Source organism: Elephas maximus, chromosome 7, assembly GCF_024166365.1.
Source record: "Elephas maximus indicus isolate mEleMax1 chromosome 7, mEleMax1 primary haplotype, whole genome shotgun sequence".
Lineage (NCBI taxonomy): Eukaryota > Metazoa > Chordata > Mammalia > Proboscidea > Elephantidae > Elephas > Elephas maximus.
In genome coordinates this window covers 76,197,987-76,219,713 of record NC_064825.1, presented here as the reverse complement: position 1 = coordinate 76,219,713, position 21,727 = coordinate 76,197,987, and the positions used below count along the sequence as shown (strand labels likewise).

At 39.2% G+C, this 21,727-nt stretch overlaps 1 protein-coding gene across 3 annotated transcripts in view; it reads right to left on the bottom strand.

The window, feature by feature from the left end:
• The window catches only part of NELL1 (neural EGFL like 1), an 851,548-nt gene that overhangs the window by 618,443 nt on the left and 211,378 nt on the right, over nucleotides 1-21,727 (bottom strand). For all 3 annotated transcript variants that reach the window (XM_049890717.1, XM_049890719.1, XM_049890718.1), the window contains 2 exons: nucleotides 19,356-19,455; nucleotides 3,383-3,511 (listed from right to left, as the gene is read on the bottom strand). In XM_049890717.1, the coding sequence (XP_049746674.1) occupies nucleotides 3,383-3,511; nucleotides 19,356-19,455 (229 nt within the window). The remainder of the gene's footprint in view (nucleotides 1-3,382; nucleotides 3,512-19,355; nucleotides 19,456-21,727) is intronic.

Genomic DNA, 21,727 nt, shown 5'->3' with positions numbered 1-21,727 from the left:
TCAATAGTTTTCTCCTAGATTTTGCCAGATCTGAATAGTTAAGGGGGCCATGAAACATCTCACAACATGGATGAATTTGGAGGACATTATGCTGAGTGAAATAAGTCAATCACAAAAGGACAGATACTATTATAAAGTAACAGCAAAAGGTTTACACACAGGAAAAAGAAGAAAAAAACCAATCTTTGATGGTTATCAAGGAGGAATGAAGGAGGGAAAATTACCAAATAGATAGAAGACACGTGCTAATATTAGTGAAGGGAAAGGCAATACACAACATGGGAGAAGTCAGCATAACATGACCAAGACAAGAGAGGAAACTCAGTGGAACTCAAGAATAAAGGGTAACTACAGTAACTATGGAAACCTAGTGCTGAAGAGCTACGGCTGCTAACCAAAGGATTGGCAGTTCGAATCCACCAGGTGCTCCTTGGAAACTCTATGGGGCAGTTCTTTTCTGTCCTATAGGGTCACTATGAGTTGGAATCAACTCCATGGCAATGGGTTTGTTTGTTTGTTTGTTTATTTGTTTGTTTGTTTGTTTTGGTATGGTAACTACTCTAACATAGACAATCCTGCAACAATAGTATTAACAAATAGTTTACAAACGGACACATAGGTAGCTATGCCAAGAGGTGTGGGAGGATGTAAGGCAGCACACCCACCAGGAGATATGGGTTTGGCAGTAGGTATTTCTACATGCATGACTATAGGTGCTCCTTATATATTAATATGGACAATAGAGCACACAAGGGGCACAGTCAGGGGAAATGTCTTAGACTTAACCAAACACCTAGTAGGATAAAGTTCCTAGGCTTGAAGGCAAAGGACCATAGATTTGGGGGACATTTACATTAACTGGCACAACATAACTCATGAAGACAATGTTCTGCATCCTACCTTGGTAAGTAGCATGTGGGGTCTTAAAAGCTTGAAAGCGACCATCTAAGATACAACTATTGGTCTCTTTCCATCTGGAGCAAAGAAGAGTGAAGAAAACCAAAGGCTCAAGGGAGCAATCACTTCAAAAGATTAATAAACAACATGAACCACTGCCTACACAACCCCAAGAACAGAAGAACTAGATGGCTCCCAGCTACCATTACTAACCACTCTGACTGGGATCACAACAGAGGGTCCCAGACAGACAGGGAAAAAATGTACAACAAAAAATCAAATTCACAAAAAAGATCAGACTTACTGGTCTGACAGAGACTGGAGGAACCCTGAGACTATGGCCCTAAGACACCCTTCTGACCTGGAACTAAAGCCATTCCCAGAGATCACCTTCCAGCCAAACAATAGACAAGCCCATAAAATAAACAATAACATCCGAGGAATGTGCTCCTTAGAACAATCAATTATGCTAGATCAAAAGGGCAATATTTGCTCAAGAGCAAAGATGAGAAGGCAGGAAGGGGTAGAAACTCAGTACAAAAGGAAACAGGAACCCAGGGCAGACATGGGGAAAGGGCTAACATATCACGGGGAATGAAGCCAAGGCCATGAAACACTTTATACACGAACTATCGAACTGGAATCTAATTTGCTCTAGAAACTTTCACTTAAAGTACAATTAAAAAAAAAAATTGTTAAGGGGGGGTCAGGAATGGTGAGCTTACTGGTTCCAAGGGAAAATTAAAAGGTTTTCCAGTGATGAAATCGGGATTCAGATTGTTTTAGGGTTCCTTCTATCATTTTGATAGTTTTTCAGTCTGTTCCAACATATAGAAGAAAGGTAAGAATGTAAAATTTTTAAATCATCATATGGCTTAGTAGGTAGGATTTTACTATATGGTGAATGGAGATGAGACTGTTGAGTTTTAATTTTTTTAGTTATATTGATTTTCTGATAAAAACAGGAAATAGCACAAGGTAAGACCTAAAAAACAAATATTAGCATAAAGTATAGTCCCTTTCCCAAAAATAGACAAATAAGTAAGATGATACTAAAGGATAGATGAAAAAGGTTCACAACCAAAGAGGCATGTTTCCATAATCAAATTCAAATCTATAAAGGTCAGCAAAGAAAAAAATCAAAAGACAAAGGGTGGAGAAAGAAAAAACTCATTAGTTATACTATATTGCTGATGAGAATGAAGTTAGTAATGGAAAAAATCTTCCAGAAAAAAATTGTAGAAAATAAAGGCCACTTACCAGGTACTGATGACTAGAGGTGATTAAGGTACATTACCTGAACAACTGAAGGAAGTTTTTAGTCCAATCCAAAAAATTAACCAGGGGTAAACAGTATGAAACAGCAGATACGGGCAATGATGAAAAAATGAAAATAAATTTCCCGATATAATCATCAATTAATATTGCTTTTTACCTTGAGAACAACTGACCCAGTTGTGAACCAAACTACATGGGCTTGACCAATACTATGCTCATTCATTCTATTCAAGACATCCATGTTCCTGATTAACACAGACACTCGTGCTTAATGAAGATGAGAGAAATTATTAGGTACAAACAGGTCAAACAGAGACACACAGCCCAGCCGCCACTTTGCCTATTAGAACTTCTCTAAGCTTACAGGAGGAAGCTAGTGAGCAGCTAGGCTCCTATATCATGATGCTATTCACATAGACCAGGGTCAGAAGTCTAATATTAACATAAGGGGGAGAGTAGAGGAAGGAGCTAACCCACTATGTCCTGGCATGCTGAACAGACAGGGTGTACAGTGCCCACTACTCAAGTAGATGGAGTTGAGCTTGGAAAGAGGTGTTTGCATAAGACAGAGGATCTGTTCTGCTCTGTAGAGTGGAAATGGGGATTAATGATGCTTGAGGGCACCAACCCACTATAATGGCATAGGCCCATGTACCAAAGTTATGAATCTGTGTGTAAACTTTGTGACTTCAAGGTGACATTAGAGATTGGCCGCACATGAATCAGTCATTAAGAAATGCAATTGAAATGACAAAAATTCTGGCCTTGGCAAGTGAAGAAGAAGACACTTGGTATAAGCTGGTATCAAAGTGACCTTCTAAAAAAGGTACTACCATATAACATTTAATTGAGCTTGGAGATGACCCTCTCCTCCAATAATACATCAAATGATATATTTATGGTTTTGCTGGTGATTGTTATATAAAATGACAGCAGAGTATGGGATTTGCTATGGCCCAGTTGCTTTGGTTGCCTTGCTGTATTTCATGACTACCTTCAAAAGTCTTGCTTTCTCATGCTACAAAGCAGCCTGGATAAACCAGGAGAATGGAGAACCCCTGGTGGGTTGATACGATTTCTTATAGGACCATGACTTACCATAGAATCCCCAGAGCCAAATGATGGCTTTTACTCTTCAATGACATCTACCAGGAACACATTTCTCATCCAGTTATTCACAACTGACTTCATTAAATCGCTTACTAACCTTCACAGTAGGCAGAGTCTCCCTGGACAGATATATAACCATTCTTGCACTCACAAGTAGCTTTTGTATTCCAGTTTTTGCACTCTGAGTTTTCACCACATTTAGGCCCTTCTGCACAAAAGTTATGACCTAAAAAAAGCAAATACAAATTAACATTAGAAAATGAGGAAAGATGCCCAAATAATAAAACATGCAGCATTGTTACTATATGTTACTATATATGCAAACATACCTTAGCAATATGCAAAGATAAGCTGAGTAGAGGTTGAGTGGCTAGGAATAGGAAACTCTGAATCATTTCAAACTTAAATGACTTTTTTTTTCCCTGATACTCAAAACTGCTCAGATTGGTCATACCTGAAGACTTTTGCCCATGCTGATCCTGGATTCTCTTCCTACAGGCTTCTTGCACAACCAGCCTCCTTTTAATTATTTTATTTTACAACTTATCATACATAGAAAAGAGTATATAAAATGGACATATATGGTTTACATAATAGTAATATAGTTAACACAACCAGAATATTATCATTATCCCTGGACTACATCTGCCTGATGACATAAGTGAGATCAGACTACATGTTTCTTCTGTGGTATGTTTTTTTTTGTTATTCATCTATGTTAATGCCTATAGCTCTAGTTCATTTATTTGTCAATGCTGTGTAATAATTCATCATATTAATATACAAAAATTTATTTTATCCATTATACTACTGATGGACAGTTGAGATATTTGCAGGTTTCAGATTACAAACAATGCTGCTAGATACATTCTTGAACATGTTTCCTGGGATATATATATATGTATTTTTCCCCCCATTTAAACACTTTCTCCATTCCTTCTTGCGTCTCAAACATTCCTTCCAGGATAATTTTTTTTTTTTTTCTTCATAAAGCATCCTTTATAAGTTCCTTTAGTGAGGATCTGTTGGTAGTGACTGTGCTTAATTTTAATTTGTCCAAATATGTCTTTATACCATACTTATACTAGAAAAATACTTTCACTGGGTATAGAATTATTTTCTTTCAACACTTTGGAAATGTCTTTCCATTGTTTTCTGACTTATATTAATGCTGTTTAGAAGTCAGCTGTTTATCTAACAGTCATTCTTTTGTATGTGACCTGTCCTTTCTCTGTGGCTGACTGTAAGACCTTTTTCATCTGTTGTTATTGTTCTTTGTGTGTTCTGTTTTGCTTGATGTTCTTCAGTTCCAATCCAAGGTGTCTAGGTGTGGATTTCTTTTTATTTATTGTTCCTAAGATTCCTTGGAATTCCTGAATCTAAATATTGGTGCCTTTCATCAGTTTGGTAAATTCTCAGTATTATCTTTTTGAACATTCTCTCTTCACCATTCTCTTTATTTTTCTCCTCAGGTATTCTATTTAGATATGTGTTGTTTCTTTTCAAAGGAACCCTGGTGGCACGGTGGTTAAGCATTCAGCTGCTAACTAAAAGGTCAGTGGTTTGAACTCATCAGCCACTTTGCAGGAGAAAGATATGGCAATCTGCTTCCATAAAGATTTACAGCTTTGGAAACCTTATGGGACAGTTCTACTCTGTCCTGCAAGGGTTGCTATGAGTCAGAATCAACTAGATGGCATTGGGTTTGGTTTGGTTTGGTTTCTTCTCGAGCTTTCTTCCTTATGGCTTTGATTCACTTTCATATCATCCATTTCTTTCTCCTTTGTGCTGAATTCTGAGTAACTTTCAAATATATCTTTCAGTTTACTAATTCTCTCCTCAGCTGTGTTTTAAAGGCTGTTTGTCATCTACACTTTTTAAAAATTTTACTTATATTTTTATTTTGTGGAATTCTATTTGATTCTTTTTTTTTTAATATGCTTGGTCAAGTTTGATAGTCTCTTATTCCTTCATTCCTTAATTTCCTATTTCTTTAAACATATCACATATGCATATTTTATACTGATAATTCCAATATGTTCACTCTTTGTATTTTAGATTCCGTAGTTAGCTTTTTATGCTGAGCATCATGCAAGCTGGGTTATTTTCTTCTGTTTTAAGTAGTTCTTTTATGTATGAGCTCATATGTTTTGGAATTTAATCTGTGGAAATTATTTGAGACTTGTGTTTTAAAAATTACATTTCTTAAAGGAGGATTTATGTTTCCTTCTGTCAGGTGTCTGAGGGAACTATCAACCCAAGTCAACTTTGAACTACATTTTTTGCTTTGGGGCATGAGTATTAAGCCACACAGTAGAAGAAAATCTGGCCCTAAGCAGTCAAGATTGCAAACTTGTAGTCAAGGAATTCCATGGAAGGATTTTCTCCTCCAGACCTCCACCTAGAGTCAAGACTGACAGGTAAATCTCCTTTTACAGAGTAAATTCTTCCTAGCTCACCTGCTGAAGGATTCACCATTCAAAGTTTTTAATTTATGAATCTCCTACAAGCCCTAGGCTTTGTCTCCTATCCACTTACACATTATTCATAAAGCCAGATTTTAAACCACCAGGGACTAGAAATTGTCCTCAAGGCAAATTCCAACTCCAGTGCTAGCTTCTGTCAGCGGAATTGCCTCTTTTCAATATTTCTGATCTCTTGATTTTTTTTCCCCTTACTACACTGCCAGTTCTACTAAACTTTTAAAAAAGTCTTTAATATAAGTCATTTTTTATGTGAACTAGGAGGAGTTGGTAAAGTTGTCAAGTTCAAATATGGTAAGTTATATGAAGGTGCTTCATCATCTTTAAATCAGTACATTTAATTAATAATAATTATGCTCTGCATCACATACTGTAGTGTCATAGAAAACATTGGATCTGGGAGTCAGGAGATCTAATTCCTAATTAAAGGTTTGCAGCTAACAAACAGTATAAATCACTTAATATACATATCAGGAATGGACAACATCAGTGATTTTTAAACTATGTTCCTCAGAGCCCTGGGCACACTTGATTGTTAGGTAGGGCTCAAGTCTCCCAATTCTGCTTCAAATAGCTCTACTTTATCTTTTTGACATATTGATCATGTGAACAACAGTTTCTCGCTTAGAAAATATGGGAATTGCTGAACTCAATAAACTGAAGTTCAATTCTTTTCAATGATGACATTCCAGAACATTTTTCTTTGAAATATAATTTTCAATCAAAGGTATTTAGGCATATTTGGGCTAGGAAATAGTGACAATAATTATTATTACATGATAATAATAATAAAATGAAAGCTCCTAAAATACGCCTGGCATTACACTACCCACTTACACTAGACGTTTGAAATGAACATAATAGTATATACCTTATTCTAAAATACGTTATTGAGAAAACTAAATGGGATAATCCACATAAAAGCACCTGGAACAATTTCTGATACATACTAAGATGTTAGATGTTAAAATGTTAGCCACTATGATAATTATGACAATAATGATAACAACAGCAATGACAACAACGATGATGACTAAAATTCAAAACAAGTCAATAGGTCATTGTCATCCTTTTCAAGGTAAGAAAAGTTCAAACTCACTAACATATAACTAATAAATGGATTCTATATAAGGTCTGGCTAACTACAGTGCGCATATACTCTTCATTACATCACATATTCTTTCAGATAGCAAAAGCTAGCTGTAAAAAGCAAAAGATGTAGCCACTCCTCCAGCCATTAAACAGTAGATCCATAACCCTGGGTGAGCACACGTATCATACCCAGTCTCACTCCCTATACCTGTTAACTGGTGATGCCCCCAGTCGAAATCAAAACAAGAATTTAACTTGGAGATATAAAACCTCTGCCCACTTAGAACACTTCCACAGGGGCTTGAAAGGCTTACAATACCCATTACAACTAAAAGTACTTGATGTTTTTGCTATTAAAGATACAATTTTTAGGAATCACAGCTCTATCTGCCAGAGAAAATGCCTGGACTTCACTCTCCGTGTCAGAATTGCTCGGTAAGTAAGTAGTCACATTCACTTTCATTATGAAGCTTAACTCAATGTCATATGTGCATTCTTTATTACACGTATTTTTTGTCTGCTTTCCTCTCTTTCTTTCCAGGAGACTGCAATTGTCCTTTTCCTTCCACGTGCATTTGACAGCCTGAACAAAGCCCCACAACCACTGCTGATTTCTCAATGCATATCTCTCTATCAGGCATGTGCTACGGCAACTCACAATGCAGGGAGTTGAGTAAATTGTACTTCAAGGACAGTGAAGGGTTGGTGGGATAAACTGGCCTTGATGTCAAACCCACTTTGGTTGAGTCCAGCCATTGTGCCAAAATCATGTCTTCTTTTAATTAATGCAGAACTTCATTCAAACAATATTTATTCAGTGTCTGCTTGTCTCTCTGCACATGTGAATGAATAATCATTCACTCAATATTTATGGGGCACCTGCTGCATGGGCCACCACGGGCAAGGCAGTGCCTTGCAAGTTTCTAAGGGCAATGTAAAGATGTTTAAGATATATTCTTCACCCCCAGGGAAATTATAAACTATGAGAAGAGATAAGCCATATGCATGAATAGCCTCAAATACAAGGCAATCTGTGTTAAGTGAGATGTGAGCAGGACAAATTGTCATAGTGATTTAGGGAAGGAGAGATCACATCCAGATGATGCAGAACTTGCCCTTGAGCTCATAATCCATAAACCCATTGCCAAAGGGTCAATTCCAGCTCATTGAGTTCATAGTGAGCAGAAACGTGGGGAAAACTTGAGAAACCTGAGTGACCTCGAATTATGTGACACAGGTGTAATAAGCAATATTAACACTCATCAAGTACACTATATGCTAGGTATTCGACTAAGTGTTTTACGTGCATTATTTCATTTAATTCTATTAACAATTCTATGAGCCTTCTACTACCATTCCCATTTCACAAATGAGGCAACTGAAGCTTGGAGAAGTTAGTGTACTTGTGTAAAGTACACAGAGCCAGAACTCAAACCCAGGCCTGACTGAGGCCAGAGTTTTTAATCGCTGTGCTATCGCACTGTCCTCCCAAGAATAACAAATTACTGAGTTTCCTATGGTCCTAAGGATTAAGAATATATCCTTTTTGCATATATAGATTCCAACAAACTACAATTTAGATTCTTCCTCATTCCCAATATATATATTTCTTTTTCTGCTAGGTGTTCCAAATCTTAACAAAAAATCTTAATTTGAGTCACTCCAACTTCTTGAAGTCAGAGTCTGATTCATTTTCTTTCGAACAAAGGCTTCTCTCACAGGATAGTTAGATGGATGGATGGCTTATAGACAGATGGACATATGGACAGGAAGAAATAAGGGCAGGTAAACGAATGAGTGAATGAATAAAGGAATGAACATATAGTGGCATGCAATGCCCCTTCTTAACCAATCAGAAAGCATATTAATCAGGATGGGTTTGCTAGTCACCAATTTGCCTGTCTTTAAAGAGTTTTATTGAGATAGAATTTACATACCATAAAATTAATCTATTGTTAAGTATACAGTTCAATGACCTTCAGTACATTTACACAGTTGTGCAATCATGACTATAATCCAATTTTAGAACACTTCCATCACCCCAGCTGGTTATCATCATTTTAAAAAACTCACCTCAACATCTAAGTTGGCTACCAAGTCATAAATCCTCAATTAATTCCCCACACTTCACAATCCTTCTAAGGGCTTTGTCTTTCTTATCTGGTGTGTCTGAATAGCATGACATCTAAGACACAGATGCTTCCCTTCCTGGATATTTGTCTTCTGTTGCTACCCACAGTCTCTTTCCTCAAGTCTTCCAGTTAAACCTTGTTACTGTTGTTACTTTTTTTTGTTGTTGTTCTGGTGGTTATCAACACAGTCTGATGCATGAGTCTTCTCAAAGCCATCCTCTTTCTTAAATCAATTTTTTTTAATTAGAAGCCGTGGCCAGGCTGAATAAAATGCACACACACACATACACACACACACACACCAATAAATAAACCACCCAATGTTCAAATTATTTTATTTGGCTATTTTTAATTAGTGATTCTAGAGTCTCCAGAATTGTCTTCCTATAATTAGAAGCACACAGTGGTATCTTTTAATCTGCACTGGCCTAAATACAGAAACTATCTTATCAAAGCTTCTATTTATTGAGTTCTTCCAACATGCCAGGCACAGCGCTAAGCAAGTTACACACATTACCTCATTAAATCCTCCCAACAACCCTAAAGATTAGTATTATTATCCTCATTTTACAGATTAGTTAAATGTGGCTGAAACTTTAACTAACTTATCCAAGGTAACAGTCAGTAAATGGTAGAATCATAATTTTACTTTAAGGTTCTTATTAGGGACACTAAGAAAATACTGCTCACAGTTAAACAGTTGGCAGCATACGTTACTAATGATTACTCCCTAATGGCACCTGTGGATCTCAACCCTTCCATGTCCTCTACAACTTAAAAAAAAAAAAAAAATAGGTCCGTTTAGGACCCAAATGCAAGTTGTGCCACCCTGTTCTTAGCAGAAACTGAGTCTGGGCCAACACTTGTATCTGATTGTTTCTGGTCGCTGGTTGAGAACATTCATCCTCCTCCAGAACCAATCATGAAGGGTCACAGTCCCCTCTAAGAGAATAGAAAGTAATACTGAGTACTAGCATGTCCCACTTTACATGTTATGTCGTAAAGCCAATGGACCACTTGACATCTCACGGCTCACCTGGCCAAAACTGAACTCCTGATCTTGACTGCCAAATCCACACTCCCCAGGTTCTCCACATCTATCTATAGCACCGTTATCTACCCAAACGAGAAAACTAGGAGCCTTCTTTGACCTCGATACTCAAATACTGGCCCTCCCATGTGTCTGTCAATGTTATTTCATAAATATCTTTTGAATCTATTTCTCTTCCATCTGCACAAGACACCCCCATTCTACTGCAAACTATTAGCTCTCAAATGCTTCCCCTCTTGTCTGCCTCCAATCCATTTCTACACAAAGAGATCCTTTTAAAACACAGATTGGATCATGTCACTCTCCACTGAAAAATCTTCCCTGGGTTTCCCATTTTACTTAAGAAAAAATACAAAATCCTTAACTTTGACCTAAAAACAGACAACAGACAAGGCCCCTACCCTCCCTCCATCACTGCCCTCCAACCACACTGGCTTTTCTTTTAATTCTTCCAGCATACTAGTAATCCCTTTCCTGATTCAGGGTCTTTGCAAATTTGTTCCACTGACTCAGAACACTATTACCCATCCCTATGAGGCTAACTCCTACTCAGTCTTCAAATTCCAACATAAATATCACATACACCTATTCCTCACTTACAGACTATGTAATTATCCATTTTGCATTTATGACAATGATAAAAAAATCTACTATCTGACTATTTTGCACATTAACGATTTACATCTGGCAATAATGAATGCCAAGCTACAAGATGATAGTAAAGCTGGGTGTGACAGTTAAGGTTATGTGTCAATTTGGCTGGGCCATGATTCTCAATGGTTTGGCAGTTATGTAATAATTTGGCAGTTTTGTAATGATGTAGTCACCCTTCATTTGTGATCTGATGTAGTCATCCTCCATTTTTTGCACAACAACCTAGTCCTCAGAACCTAACCATGCGGACAGGAGAGGAGTGTCTTCAAAGAAGCTTTCCTTGCCCCTTCAGTCTAAATTAAGCCCTCTGTTATTCTCTTATTTACCACCTGTAATGGACTGAATTGTGTCCCCGCAAAATATTTATCAATTTGGCTGGGCCATGATTCCCAGTGTTCTGTGGTTGTCCTTCATTTTGTGATTGTAATTTTATGTTTAAAAGGATTAGGGTGGAATTGTAACACCACCCTTACTCAGGTCACCTCCCTGATTCAAGGTAAAGAGAGTTTCCCTGGGGTGTGGTCTGCACAACGTTTTCTCTCGCAAGAGATAAAAGGAAAGGGAAGCAAGCAGAGAGTTGGGGGCCTCCTACCACCAAGAAAGCAGTACCAGGAGCAGAGCACATCCTTTGGACACGGGGACCCTGCGCCTGAGAAGCTCCTCGACCATGGGAAGATTGAGGACAAGGACCTTCCTCCAGAGCCGACAGAGAGAGAAAGCCTTTGCCTGGAGCCGACACCCTGAATTTGGACTCATAACCTACTAGACTGTGAGAAAATAAATTTCTCTTTGTTAAAGCCATCCACTTGTGGTACTTCTGTTATGGCAGCACTACATGACTAAGACACCACCCTAATCTTCTTCACCGAAATTACCATAATTAGTTTATTTCTGTGTTTATGTGTTGAATGTCTACCTCCCCACTAAAGCTCACTTCTACAAGGCAAAGGATCATGCAAGTTTGTTCGCCCTGTGGCTAATATCCAGCACATAATAGGACCTTAACATATATTTGTTGACTTAGTGACTAAATCCTCACAGTTCTTAAAAGAGTATTTTAGAGATGAATAAACTTCCCTATGGTTACACAAAAGGATCCCTGCTAGTGTAGTGATTAAAGCACTTGGCTTCTAGCCAAAAGGTCAGCACTTTGAACCTACCAGCCACTCTGCAGGAAAAAGATATGGCAGTCTGCTTCCATAAAGATTACAGCCTTGAAAACCCTATGGGGGCAGTTCTACTTTGTCCTATAGGGTCGCTATGAGTCAGAATCAACTCAATGGCAGCAGGTTTGGTTTGGATGGTTACACAAATAATAGGTAATGGGTGAAATAGAGACATAAACTCAAGTCAGATTATAAAACCCAGTCTCTCTTCATCACCCCATACAACTGCCCAGTCATGGTTTTTATCGTCAAGGGCACTCAGGGAACACTGACTCCGGCCTCAGAAGACCAGTATTCATCAGCTATTCACATTTTCTAGTCCATGAAGCGACCTAAACCTTGCCAAAGAAACAATCTTGTTTCTTTCGCCAAGAAACACTCCATGCTTACTCACTCCTTGGGGACTCAAAAGTTGGAAGAAAAATAACTCGTCACACAACAGAAAACCACCCCCAGAGGACATACCAAGATGAGTAAGATTCCCTTGGAGCTCACACTTGAGTGGGGAACAAAAGCAGATGCTCAGAAAAGGCACATAAGCTGCTGAAATGAGGCTCCAGGTTTAACTCTGGCCATCTCCTTAATTGTAGTTCTTAACATAGATACCATCCATTCAATCAGCAAATATTTATCAAGCACCTATCATGTGTCCAAACATTGTACAAGGCAATGGGAATGTAACAGAGACTACCATGAACAGCATAAACATGAATGCTGCCCTCAGTCAGCTTTTACAGTAGCAGGAATGACTGACTGAGTGTAGGATTACAAAAGAAAACTATAAGAGGATTATAGAATTACCAAAGGAATGTATCACAGAGAACAGTCCTAACACAAAGTATTAAAGCAGAGCCCTGGAGGTTGGCAAGACAAAAAGTAGAAGCTCCAGACACATGGAACAGCACGTGTTCATGACATGTTTGAGGAAATTAATGAAAAAACACAAAAGTTGGGGTGATGCTCATTCTCCTCTGGTCAGGAGCAGTCTGAAATTTGGACTCCCTCTAGTGGCCCTATATTTAGAGTTTTGTTGCCAGTGAAAGACTAGTAACATCTCAGCTTCTCTACGATGATGAAAGGTTGACTCCACATAGAACACCACCGCTTTCCCCTCAGTCTCCTGCCCCTCGTGTATTCCCCAGCAGATCAGGCAGTTATCTGGGCAATCTGAAAATGCATTCTAGATTCTACCGCCCTAACTCAAATGTGAGAAAGCCAGTACTTCTCATATCCACTGCTGCTTGTTCAACCTTTAAAGTCATGTATTAGAAGCAAAGGAATGCTGAATAAGCATTTTCTGTGTGCCTTGTAAGTATGGTGTCAACTCCATTCATGGGCCAGTGAGGACAAATATGGCCCAAAGATCCTTTATGAAAACTGGATGCCCAGAAGTACTCTACACCAGCATGCATACTATAGGAGAAGTCTAGGCCCCTGTAGTGTGATAACAACCCTTTGGCACCTCATGGACATGGGCGGTGGATTGATCCATCAGAAACAGCCTGTTAGAACTTGTGGTCCAGGCTCTCACAGGAAACCACTGATTCCGTTGACGATACACAACACATAAGGGTCTTCCTGTCTGAGGTAGCCTACCCGTATTAGGTGTTCCTTCTGCAGGCTTCCTGGCCCCTGATTCCTGTGGTACTTTCAGGGCCTCAGATGTTATGTGCTCCCTGTGCTTTCCCTTCAGTGCTCTCTTCCCAGCCTTGACAGTTGGCCTGATAGCCCTGTCGTTCCAGTCTATTTTAACCTGCATCTGCAGGGGTGTCTTGTCATCCCCATATTTGACCAGATCCCATTTGTCAATATGCAGAGGATCTGGCTCATCTGAAAATGGCCAGGTCTGCTATTTAGGCACTAGCTTACATAAATTCCTCTTTTTCAGGCCTCTTTTTAACCTCAAATACCCTGAACTTTTCTCTCTTACACCATTTCAATTAAAAATCCACCGAAAATGATGAGGAAAACTAAAAAGAAAACTGTGTGATGCTGAGACGCTTTGGAAGGATTTAATCGAAGGGCATAAAATCTTAAATAGTACAGATAATCTCAACTAATTTCAGTTCAGGCCAGATGACAAGGCAAGTGAGCATGAATTAAAATTACAGATAAACACGTTTGGAACAGATGTCAGACAGAACTTCTTTCCCAACACTGAGAGTCATAAGCATGCAGCAAAACCCTCCAAAGTCACTGGCAACATTGAAGATACAATTAGAGCTGATTACAAGGGAAATAAAACCCTGAGGAGTGTGTCAAGAACTGTGGGATAGCCCAGATGATTGCTGAGTTTTCCTGGAGCGGTCCTGAGGATACATGGACAAGGTTGTTGCCTTTTTTTTTTTTCTTCCTTACCTGAGAATACCAGCAATTTATGAGCAATCTTTTTCTGCTAGAGCTATATTCATGCTTTTATTTCTTCCTTCCAGGCAGGAGTATGGATGTCACTCCTGTGCCCACTCCCCCTTCTTCACCTCGTGGCCTCACACTTCAAGCGGACAGGCTCCTGCTATAGCCATTACCTCAAGGTAACGATACGGGTAAACGAAATTTCATGCTGCCAGCACAAGCTGTCCTGAGGCATCGGACAGAAGCTATAACAGTGACTGGGTGGTGCTACTGGTGACTGAGACCTTAAAACCCCAAAAAACCAAAACCTGTTGCTGTTGAGTCAATTCTAACTCATAGCACCCTATAGGACAGAGTAGAACTGTTCCATCAATTGCAAAGTAGTTTCTCCCTGCCAATGTCCATCACCTCGATTCCTTCTGCATGCATCTTCCCTCACTGTTCCATACTTCTTTTCCAAGGAGCCACCCAACTGCACCAATAACCTGCGGATTTCATCCCTGTTCGGAGGGGATATCTTTATTTTTCTCTAAAGGGCAGGGGGATTAGTTACAGCCTTTGGCATGACCCAAGATTTAATGAGGCAAGGTGTCAGAGCCTCTAGTTTGTTTGGATACCAGTTCTGTTGATACAATGAATACTATATGTCAATCAGAGCCTGTTACTCTTAATGCTGAGGTCTTAGGTTTCATTCTTACCAGGAGAAAAATGCAGTTACAGCTACTGCCTGCACCTCTCACATTGATTAGTCAATGGGGGAGAGGGGAGAGGGAAAAGTTTGTAACAATATAAGAAAATGGGCATGACATGGTGAAAAAAAAAAAATTAGCTTCATAATCAACTGTGAGTTCTACTGAGAAGTTAAAATTCAACAAAATGAGTTTTACTGTTATGTCCATATACAAAATATACAGAACCTATCAACTGGTACTGAAGCTAATTCCACTCTTAATCTTTGACCTGTAAAGGACAAAGGCATTCTGTGCAATAGGAACATATCACCACCCCTTCCTCGACTCTCAGCAGGTCCTTGGGTGGCACAACTGACTACTAACCAAAAGACTGGAGATGCAAACTCACCAGCAGCACTGCGAAACAAAGGCGTGGTGATTCACTTCCATGAAGATTACAGCAAAGAAAATCCTGTGGAGCTCAGTTCTACACTGTAACACGTGGGGTTGCCATGAGTCAGATTTGACTGGAGGGCAATGGTTGATTTCCTTTCCACCCTTGACTCTTAAATTTAAAGAACCAATTCATAAAATGTGATCATTAAATCAAACATCACAAAAAAATTTTTGGAGAACTTTACAGATAGTATGCAATCAGCCAGTTGAGGTCAGAAAGCAAAAAGTACTCTCCAGCAGCTTTCTCAAATTCCCCGTTGAAGCCTCCTCAGGTAACAAACCTAGGAAAACTTCAAATTCCCCAAGCAGGCATGAGATAGGTTTGACTTTGACTTCTGAGGAATCCTATTCTCATCTGGTGATTTCACTCAGACTAATGACTTGACACTCACGGTTAAGGCAGAGAGAGATGATAAGAATCGTAACTGAAGGGCCTCCGGTGAAGGTATCGAAAGAGGCCACAGCCACTTCAGTTTCTTGTAATCAATAACATCCATACAGCTGTATCATACCACTGTGCTCATCCCTGAAATATGCATTTCAGCTCATCAGACTCCAGCTTCTGTGGCTGCTTGCTGCTACCAGTCAGCAGACAATCTCAATCCACAAAGCAAAGGGTGCAGCCCTTCCATATGCAGGATGAAAATTACTTTACATAGAAATTGAGTATTTCTCATCTTTTCATTACTTTCTGTTTTAGAGAGAGGAAAGAAGGAGGGAGCAAGAAGACCTGAACAATATGCCTTACAAGTCCACTGGGCTTACCAACTCTTGTTAGAATAGTAATTGCCAAACCCCTTCCTCCTCTTTCAAGACTCCACTCAGAAAACATGAACGTGGAGAAAAATGTAAAAGACAAATAGAAGTCAAAGGGGAAAATATTCCCTACAATATTGGGAGAGGCCATCAAGTTACTTCTAGAGATTCTCTTGGGAAATATATTGGAATTAGAGCTAGGGAATAAAATTCACATAAAGCATACTACAAGACAATAGATATATGAGCTCACCCGGATTGATTCCTTGTTAATTGTCATATAAATTGTAGGTTTTCATGAAAAAGAGCATACCCCATTGCCCAGACAAACATGCCTTTCGTTTTCTGATTGGTTTACAGAGCACGTCTCAGCACGTGCACAAGTGGGCTGGATGTTCTGAGTATCTCCGTTATGAGTACCAGGCAGAGACTCCCCGTGGAGTGAACAGAGAAGGAGGTAATGATGGTGGGTGGTGCTGAAAAGGGCCTTGGCCAAAAATAATGCTTCTTGCATGTCTCATGTCTGAATTCCGAGATGGAAGTAGAGAACCAGGAGAATCCATATACCTAAATGATATCATATACCCCAGCTCCTGAGAAGTCTGTCCCCAGCCCATATCTTTTCTGAAGACATGCTCCAGTTCTAGCCAAAATATGGAGTTGTCAAACAATCCAAATGCCTATCAACAGATGAATGTATAAAGAAAATGTGGTACCTATACAATGGAATATTACTCAGCCATAAAGAGAAATGAAGTCCTGATATATGCTGTAACACAGATGGACCATGGAAAGATGACGCTGAGTGAAATAATTCAGTCATTATATGTTTCCACTTATATGAATTATCTAGAATAGGCAAGTACATACAGACCTAAGCTTATTAGTGGTTACCAAGTGTGGGAAGAAGGAAGGAAGGAAGACTTACTGCTTAGGGGACACTGAGCTTCTATTAAGAGTGATGGAAAAATGTGGAAATGAACAACGGTGATGGCTGCACAATGTGATGAACACAGTGTCACTGAACTGTGCAAGTGAAGAATGCTGGAATGGCAGATGTTTTGTTATATACGTATTTACCACGGTTTTTTTAAAAAAGCATAAATAACATTTTCTTTCTCTCTTACACATACACACACACACACAGAGCCATCAGCTGCCAAATCCTGGCTGAGAAGGTAACAGGTATAAAGAGAAAGAGGAAAGCCTTCAACTTCACAGATCAGCCCTGGCTAAGTAAGACCTAATCCCTATGAAATGTATTATTCCTGCCTCCTGCTTTTCTTTGCAAAGCTGAGCCAGGTGTGGTAAAAGCCTTCAGATTGCTAGTAACGGGAGCGCTCTACAAGGCTACTTTTCAGTGACATGCCATGTCCCCCGGCATCTTCACTGCTAAAGAAGGGTATAGATTCCAAGGGAATGCTAGCAGAAGCTGTGGCGCCTGTAAATTGGGTAAGGGCAATGAAATTCCTCTTGAATTCCTGTGGACCAATCAATGATTCCGCTCTAATAAAATCACAAATTAGAAAGGATTTACATAAACTGGGTCCCACTTGGCACCTCAACAAATAGCAAGTGATGGATTTTGCATTAAATTATACGACCTACCTAACAACCCTATCGGTTACCAATAAATATCCCCCTCTGAAAATTCTACTCAATCTTTAGACATTTCTGAAGCATTCCAGCTGCAAATATGCTGGTAGTCCTGAAAGCAGATAAATCAGGGCAGATACTCTGATGGTGTGGTTAGCATGTCACTGATCCTAAGAGCCATTCTTGGCTATCAAGGTACTAAATTTTCCTGGGAATTTTACCAAAAATAGTTCTCTCATGACCAATCACAGAAAGAAATCTCAGCCTAAGCTGAAAATACACTAAGATAAATCTGTAACATTTTTATCTAACAGAGTTGTCCCTGCGTGGTACAAGCAGTTGACACTCTCACTGCTAACCAGAAGGTTGGTGGTTTGAGTCCACCCAGAGGCACCTCAGAAGAAAGGTTTGGTGATCTAATTCTGAAAACTCAGTCAGTGAAAACCCTGTGGAGCACAATTTTACTCTGACATGCATGAGGTGACCATGATTCAAAATCAACTCCATAGTAACCAGTGTTTGTTCATTTGTTAATATACGAGAAGGTGCTAGAGTCAAAAACCAAAAAAACCAAACCCAGTGCCGTCGAGTCGATTCCGACTCATAGGTGCTAGAGTAGAGGTCAGGAAATTATGGGCTGCCACCTGATTTTGTAAATAAAGTTTTATTGAAACACAGCCACACCCATTCATTTACCTATCCTCTATGTCGCTTGCACGCTATAGCTGTAGACTCGAGTAGTTGTAACAGGGACATTCAAGCCTGCAAAGCCTAAAACATTATGTGGCCCTTTACAAAAAAGGTTTGCCAACTTCTGTCCCAGGGAAAAGGTAAAATATGATGTTCCCTGAGCTAAACCGCTATGCTGGTGGGCTCACTTTAACTCTGGAAGCTTCAATGGTAAACCAAAAAGATCTAATTCCCTGAGTATTTGAGAATGTGGAGAAGTATTCATGATGGATATAGTCTTAAAATAATAAAATATCATAAAAGTAGCTAGGAGTTTAATTGGATTTGCTTTTATAAATTTTTAAGTAAATTCTAGGCTCTACCAATCCATCCAGTTCTGCCAAGGGGAGACATTTCCAAGAGGAAGTGATATTTGAGCTGGGGCTTGAAGAAATTTAAATAAATTTAGGGAAGAAAGAAATTTCAGGAATAGCAAGCAAAACAATTTCTGCCTAGGAATTAATTAGTAATTAATTGTTACTTATGAGAAGCCTTTTTTCTTGTAGGAAGTTAAAAAGTTGCATATAAATGTAATAAATAGGTAAGGATCCACCCTAAATCATTCTCTGTCAGATATCAGAATTGGTCCACAGATAGGGCTGAAAAGAATCCTTCCCAATCCCACTCAGGAGAAAAATGTAATAATAATGAGAACGGTTACAATAATAACCATTATTACAGGAATGATTATCATTATTATAGGAATGATCATTGAATATTTATCATATGCTAGGCACAATGCTGGGTGTTTTCCATTATGCCATTTAATCATCACAGCAGTCTTATGAAGCAGATACTACGAAGGGTACATCTGATACACGACTTTCTAAGGAGTGGAGGAGAGTTTTGGAACCATGGTCTTATCATTACAGTATTCATTAAATCCTCACCCACCCCAAGGCCACCCCCAGCCACACCCCCAAGCCACTTACCTCTACAGACACTGCAGCATTGGTTCTCAGGAAGAATGTGATCCTTTTCTGAGCAGTTCAAAGGAGGACACGTTTCTGTAATTTTTACTAAAACTCCACCCTGGAAGCCAAACATTAGGGAAAGAAAAAGATGTTGATGTGTTTAGTGAACGATACAAACAAAACGCTCATTGTTAATAGCCCGCAGTGATAACAAGCTACGGTAATCAACAATACTCCCAAGAATTGCACCAATGATGACAAAATCACTAATAAAATTGATGAGATCCCAGCAAAAGAATACATCAAAAGATTTTCCATTTCAAACAATAGTTTTTGAGCATCTTCTCTATAGCAGAATGCCAGTAGTAGTGTGCTGGAAAATGTTTAACAATTAACTCTTAAAAAAAAAACCTGTTGCAAAAAAACGAAACCAAACCCACTGCTGCTGAGTTGATTCCAACTCATAGCAACCCTATAGGAGAGAGTAGAACTGTCCCATAAGGTTTCCAAGGCTGTAAATCTTTATGGAAGCAGACTGCCACATCTTTCTCCCATGGAGTGGCTGGTGGGTTCAAATCGCCAGCCTTTTAGTTAGCGGCCAAGTGCTTTAACCGCTGAGTCACCAGGGCTCTTTCTCTTGGACACAGGAGTCTTAATTTGAAGTGTGTGCCAATTTCATGGTGTAAACACTCCTGTGATGGCCAGTTTGAACCAACCAATATGATTTCACTGAATGCAGCGTTGGGAGGAGATGTATACAATCAGCTCTCATAGGTCTGCATGAGCAAACTCCAGCACACCCTGGATGACAACCATTGTGAAGCCAAAGATAAATCCTTGTCCTTGAGGAGCTCACAGTTTGGATGGAAGGAGAAAAAACAAAGCTTAAACTAGAAACCATAAGGAAACCCTGGTAGCATAGTGGTTAAGAGCTACAGCTGCTAACCAAAAGGTTGGGAGTTCAAATCCACCAGGCACTCCTTGGAAACCATAAGGGGCAGTTCTACTCTGTCCTATAGTGTCATATATCAGTACCAGTTGTTATCAAGTCAATTCTGACTCATGGCAACCCCATGCATGTCAGAGCAGAACTGGGCTCCATAAGGTTTTCAGTGGCTAATTTTTTGAAAGTAGATCATCAAAGCTTTCTTCCAACGCTCCTGTGGGTGGAGTTGAACCACTAACCTTTCAGGTAGCAGCAAGAATATTAACTGTTTGCACCACCTAGGGACTATAGTAAGTGCTAAAGTATTTACTCAAATATGGTATTTTAAAGTAAGTATTACAAGAAAACAAGTAATTCTGCCAGGTGAGAATAAATTATGGAAAAGAGGCCACATTTGAGGGAAGTTGAATAATAAGGAAGAAGGGATTTCCTGGCAGAGGAAACACATAAGAGGTAAGGTGTGCAGTTTAATGACTTGAAAGAGGGTCAGTTTAGATGAGCACTTGATTTTCCCTAGATACAAATAAAAGCAATTACAATAAAAGTTTAAATATTCAGCAGCTGAATCTTTATGACTCACTTCAACTAAGGGCCTATTTGTTGACATTACTAACATCTGTATTTAGTTTTACTCTGAGTCGCAGAAATTAGTTCATTAATTACTAGAAAAAAAAAGCTGGAGTCTCTTATTTTATATAAAACATTTAGTTTTTCTCCTTTAAGTCAACCAAGAAGAAAGCTCATGATGGGGAGTCTCATTTAAGGACAAAAACCAATTCTCAACATAGAACAGGATGCATGCGACAGCCAAAAGGGTTGGGGAAATACTGAGTTTTCCATCTCCAAGAGACTCCATCACTCCAGGGACCTCAGAGTTCTCTGGTTTGGCAAGAACTGCCATTATATCAGGCACGTTGTCAAATATGAGCATAAACATCAATTTAAATGTCCAATATAAATTAATTTCCAACTGCTCAACTTTTGGGTTTCCCCCCCAGCTTCCTCTTTTTCAGCTCTGTCCAAACTCTAGCATTCTTGTCTTTTCTTCATCTTTGCTCTTCATTTCCCTATCTTTCCCAAGGTATCTAGATCTGACTTTTCTCCTGACTGTCTTAGAAGTGGCCCTAAGATCTGAGAATTGATCCTGCTACTCATACTCGGCCCCCTCTTCTCATCTACATTCTAGTCTCACCCTTTCAATCCAGGCCATGTTAGGTGATATCTAGCCTCAAAAGTTAGCACCAGTCCTAAGGTCAGTGTCCAGTTCCTTTTCTATAACGGAGAATCAATCCAATCATTGAAAATCAATGGAAGATAGGTAAACTGTGACTAGCATAAGCTAAATGCAAAGAAAAGCAAAATGTTGAATATTCACCATCACTGCTCTACTGCTGTCCTTCAATATTGTTATATTTATTCATGATCTATTGCTTCCCAGGTTAAA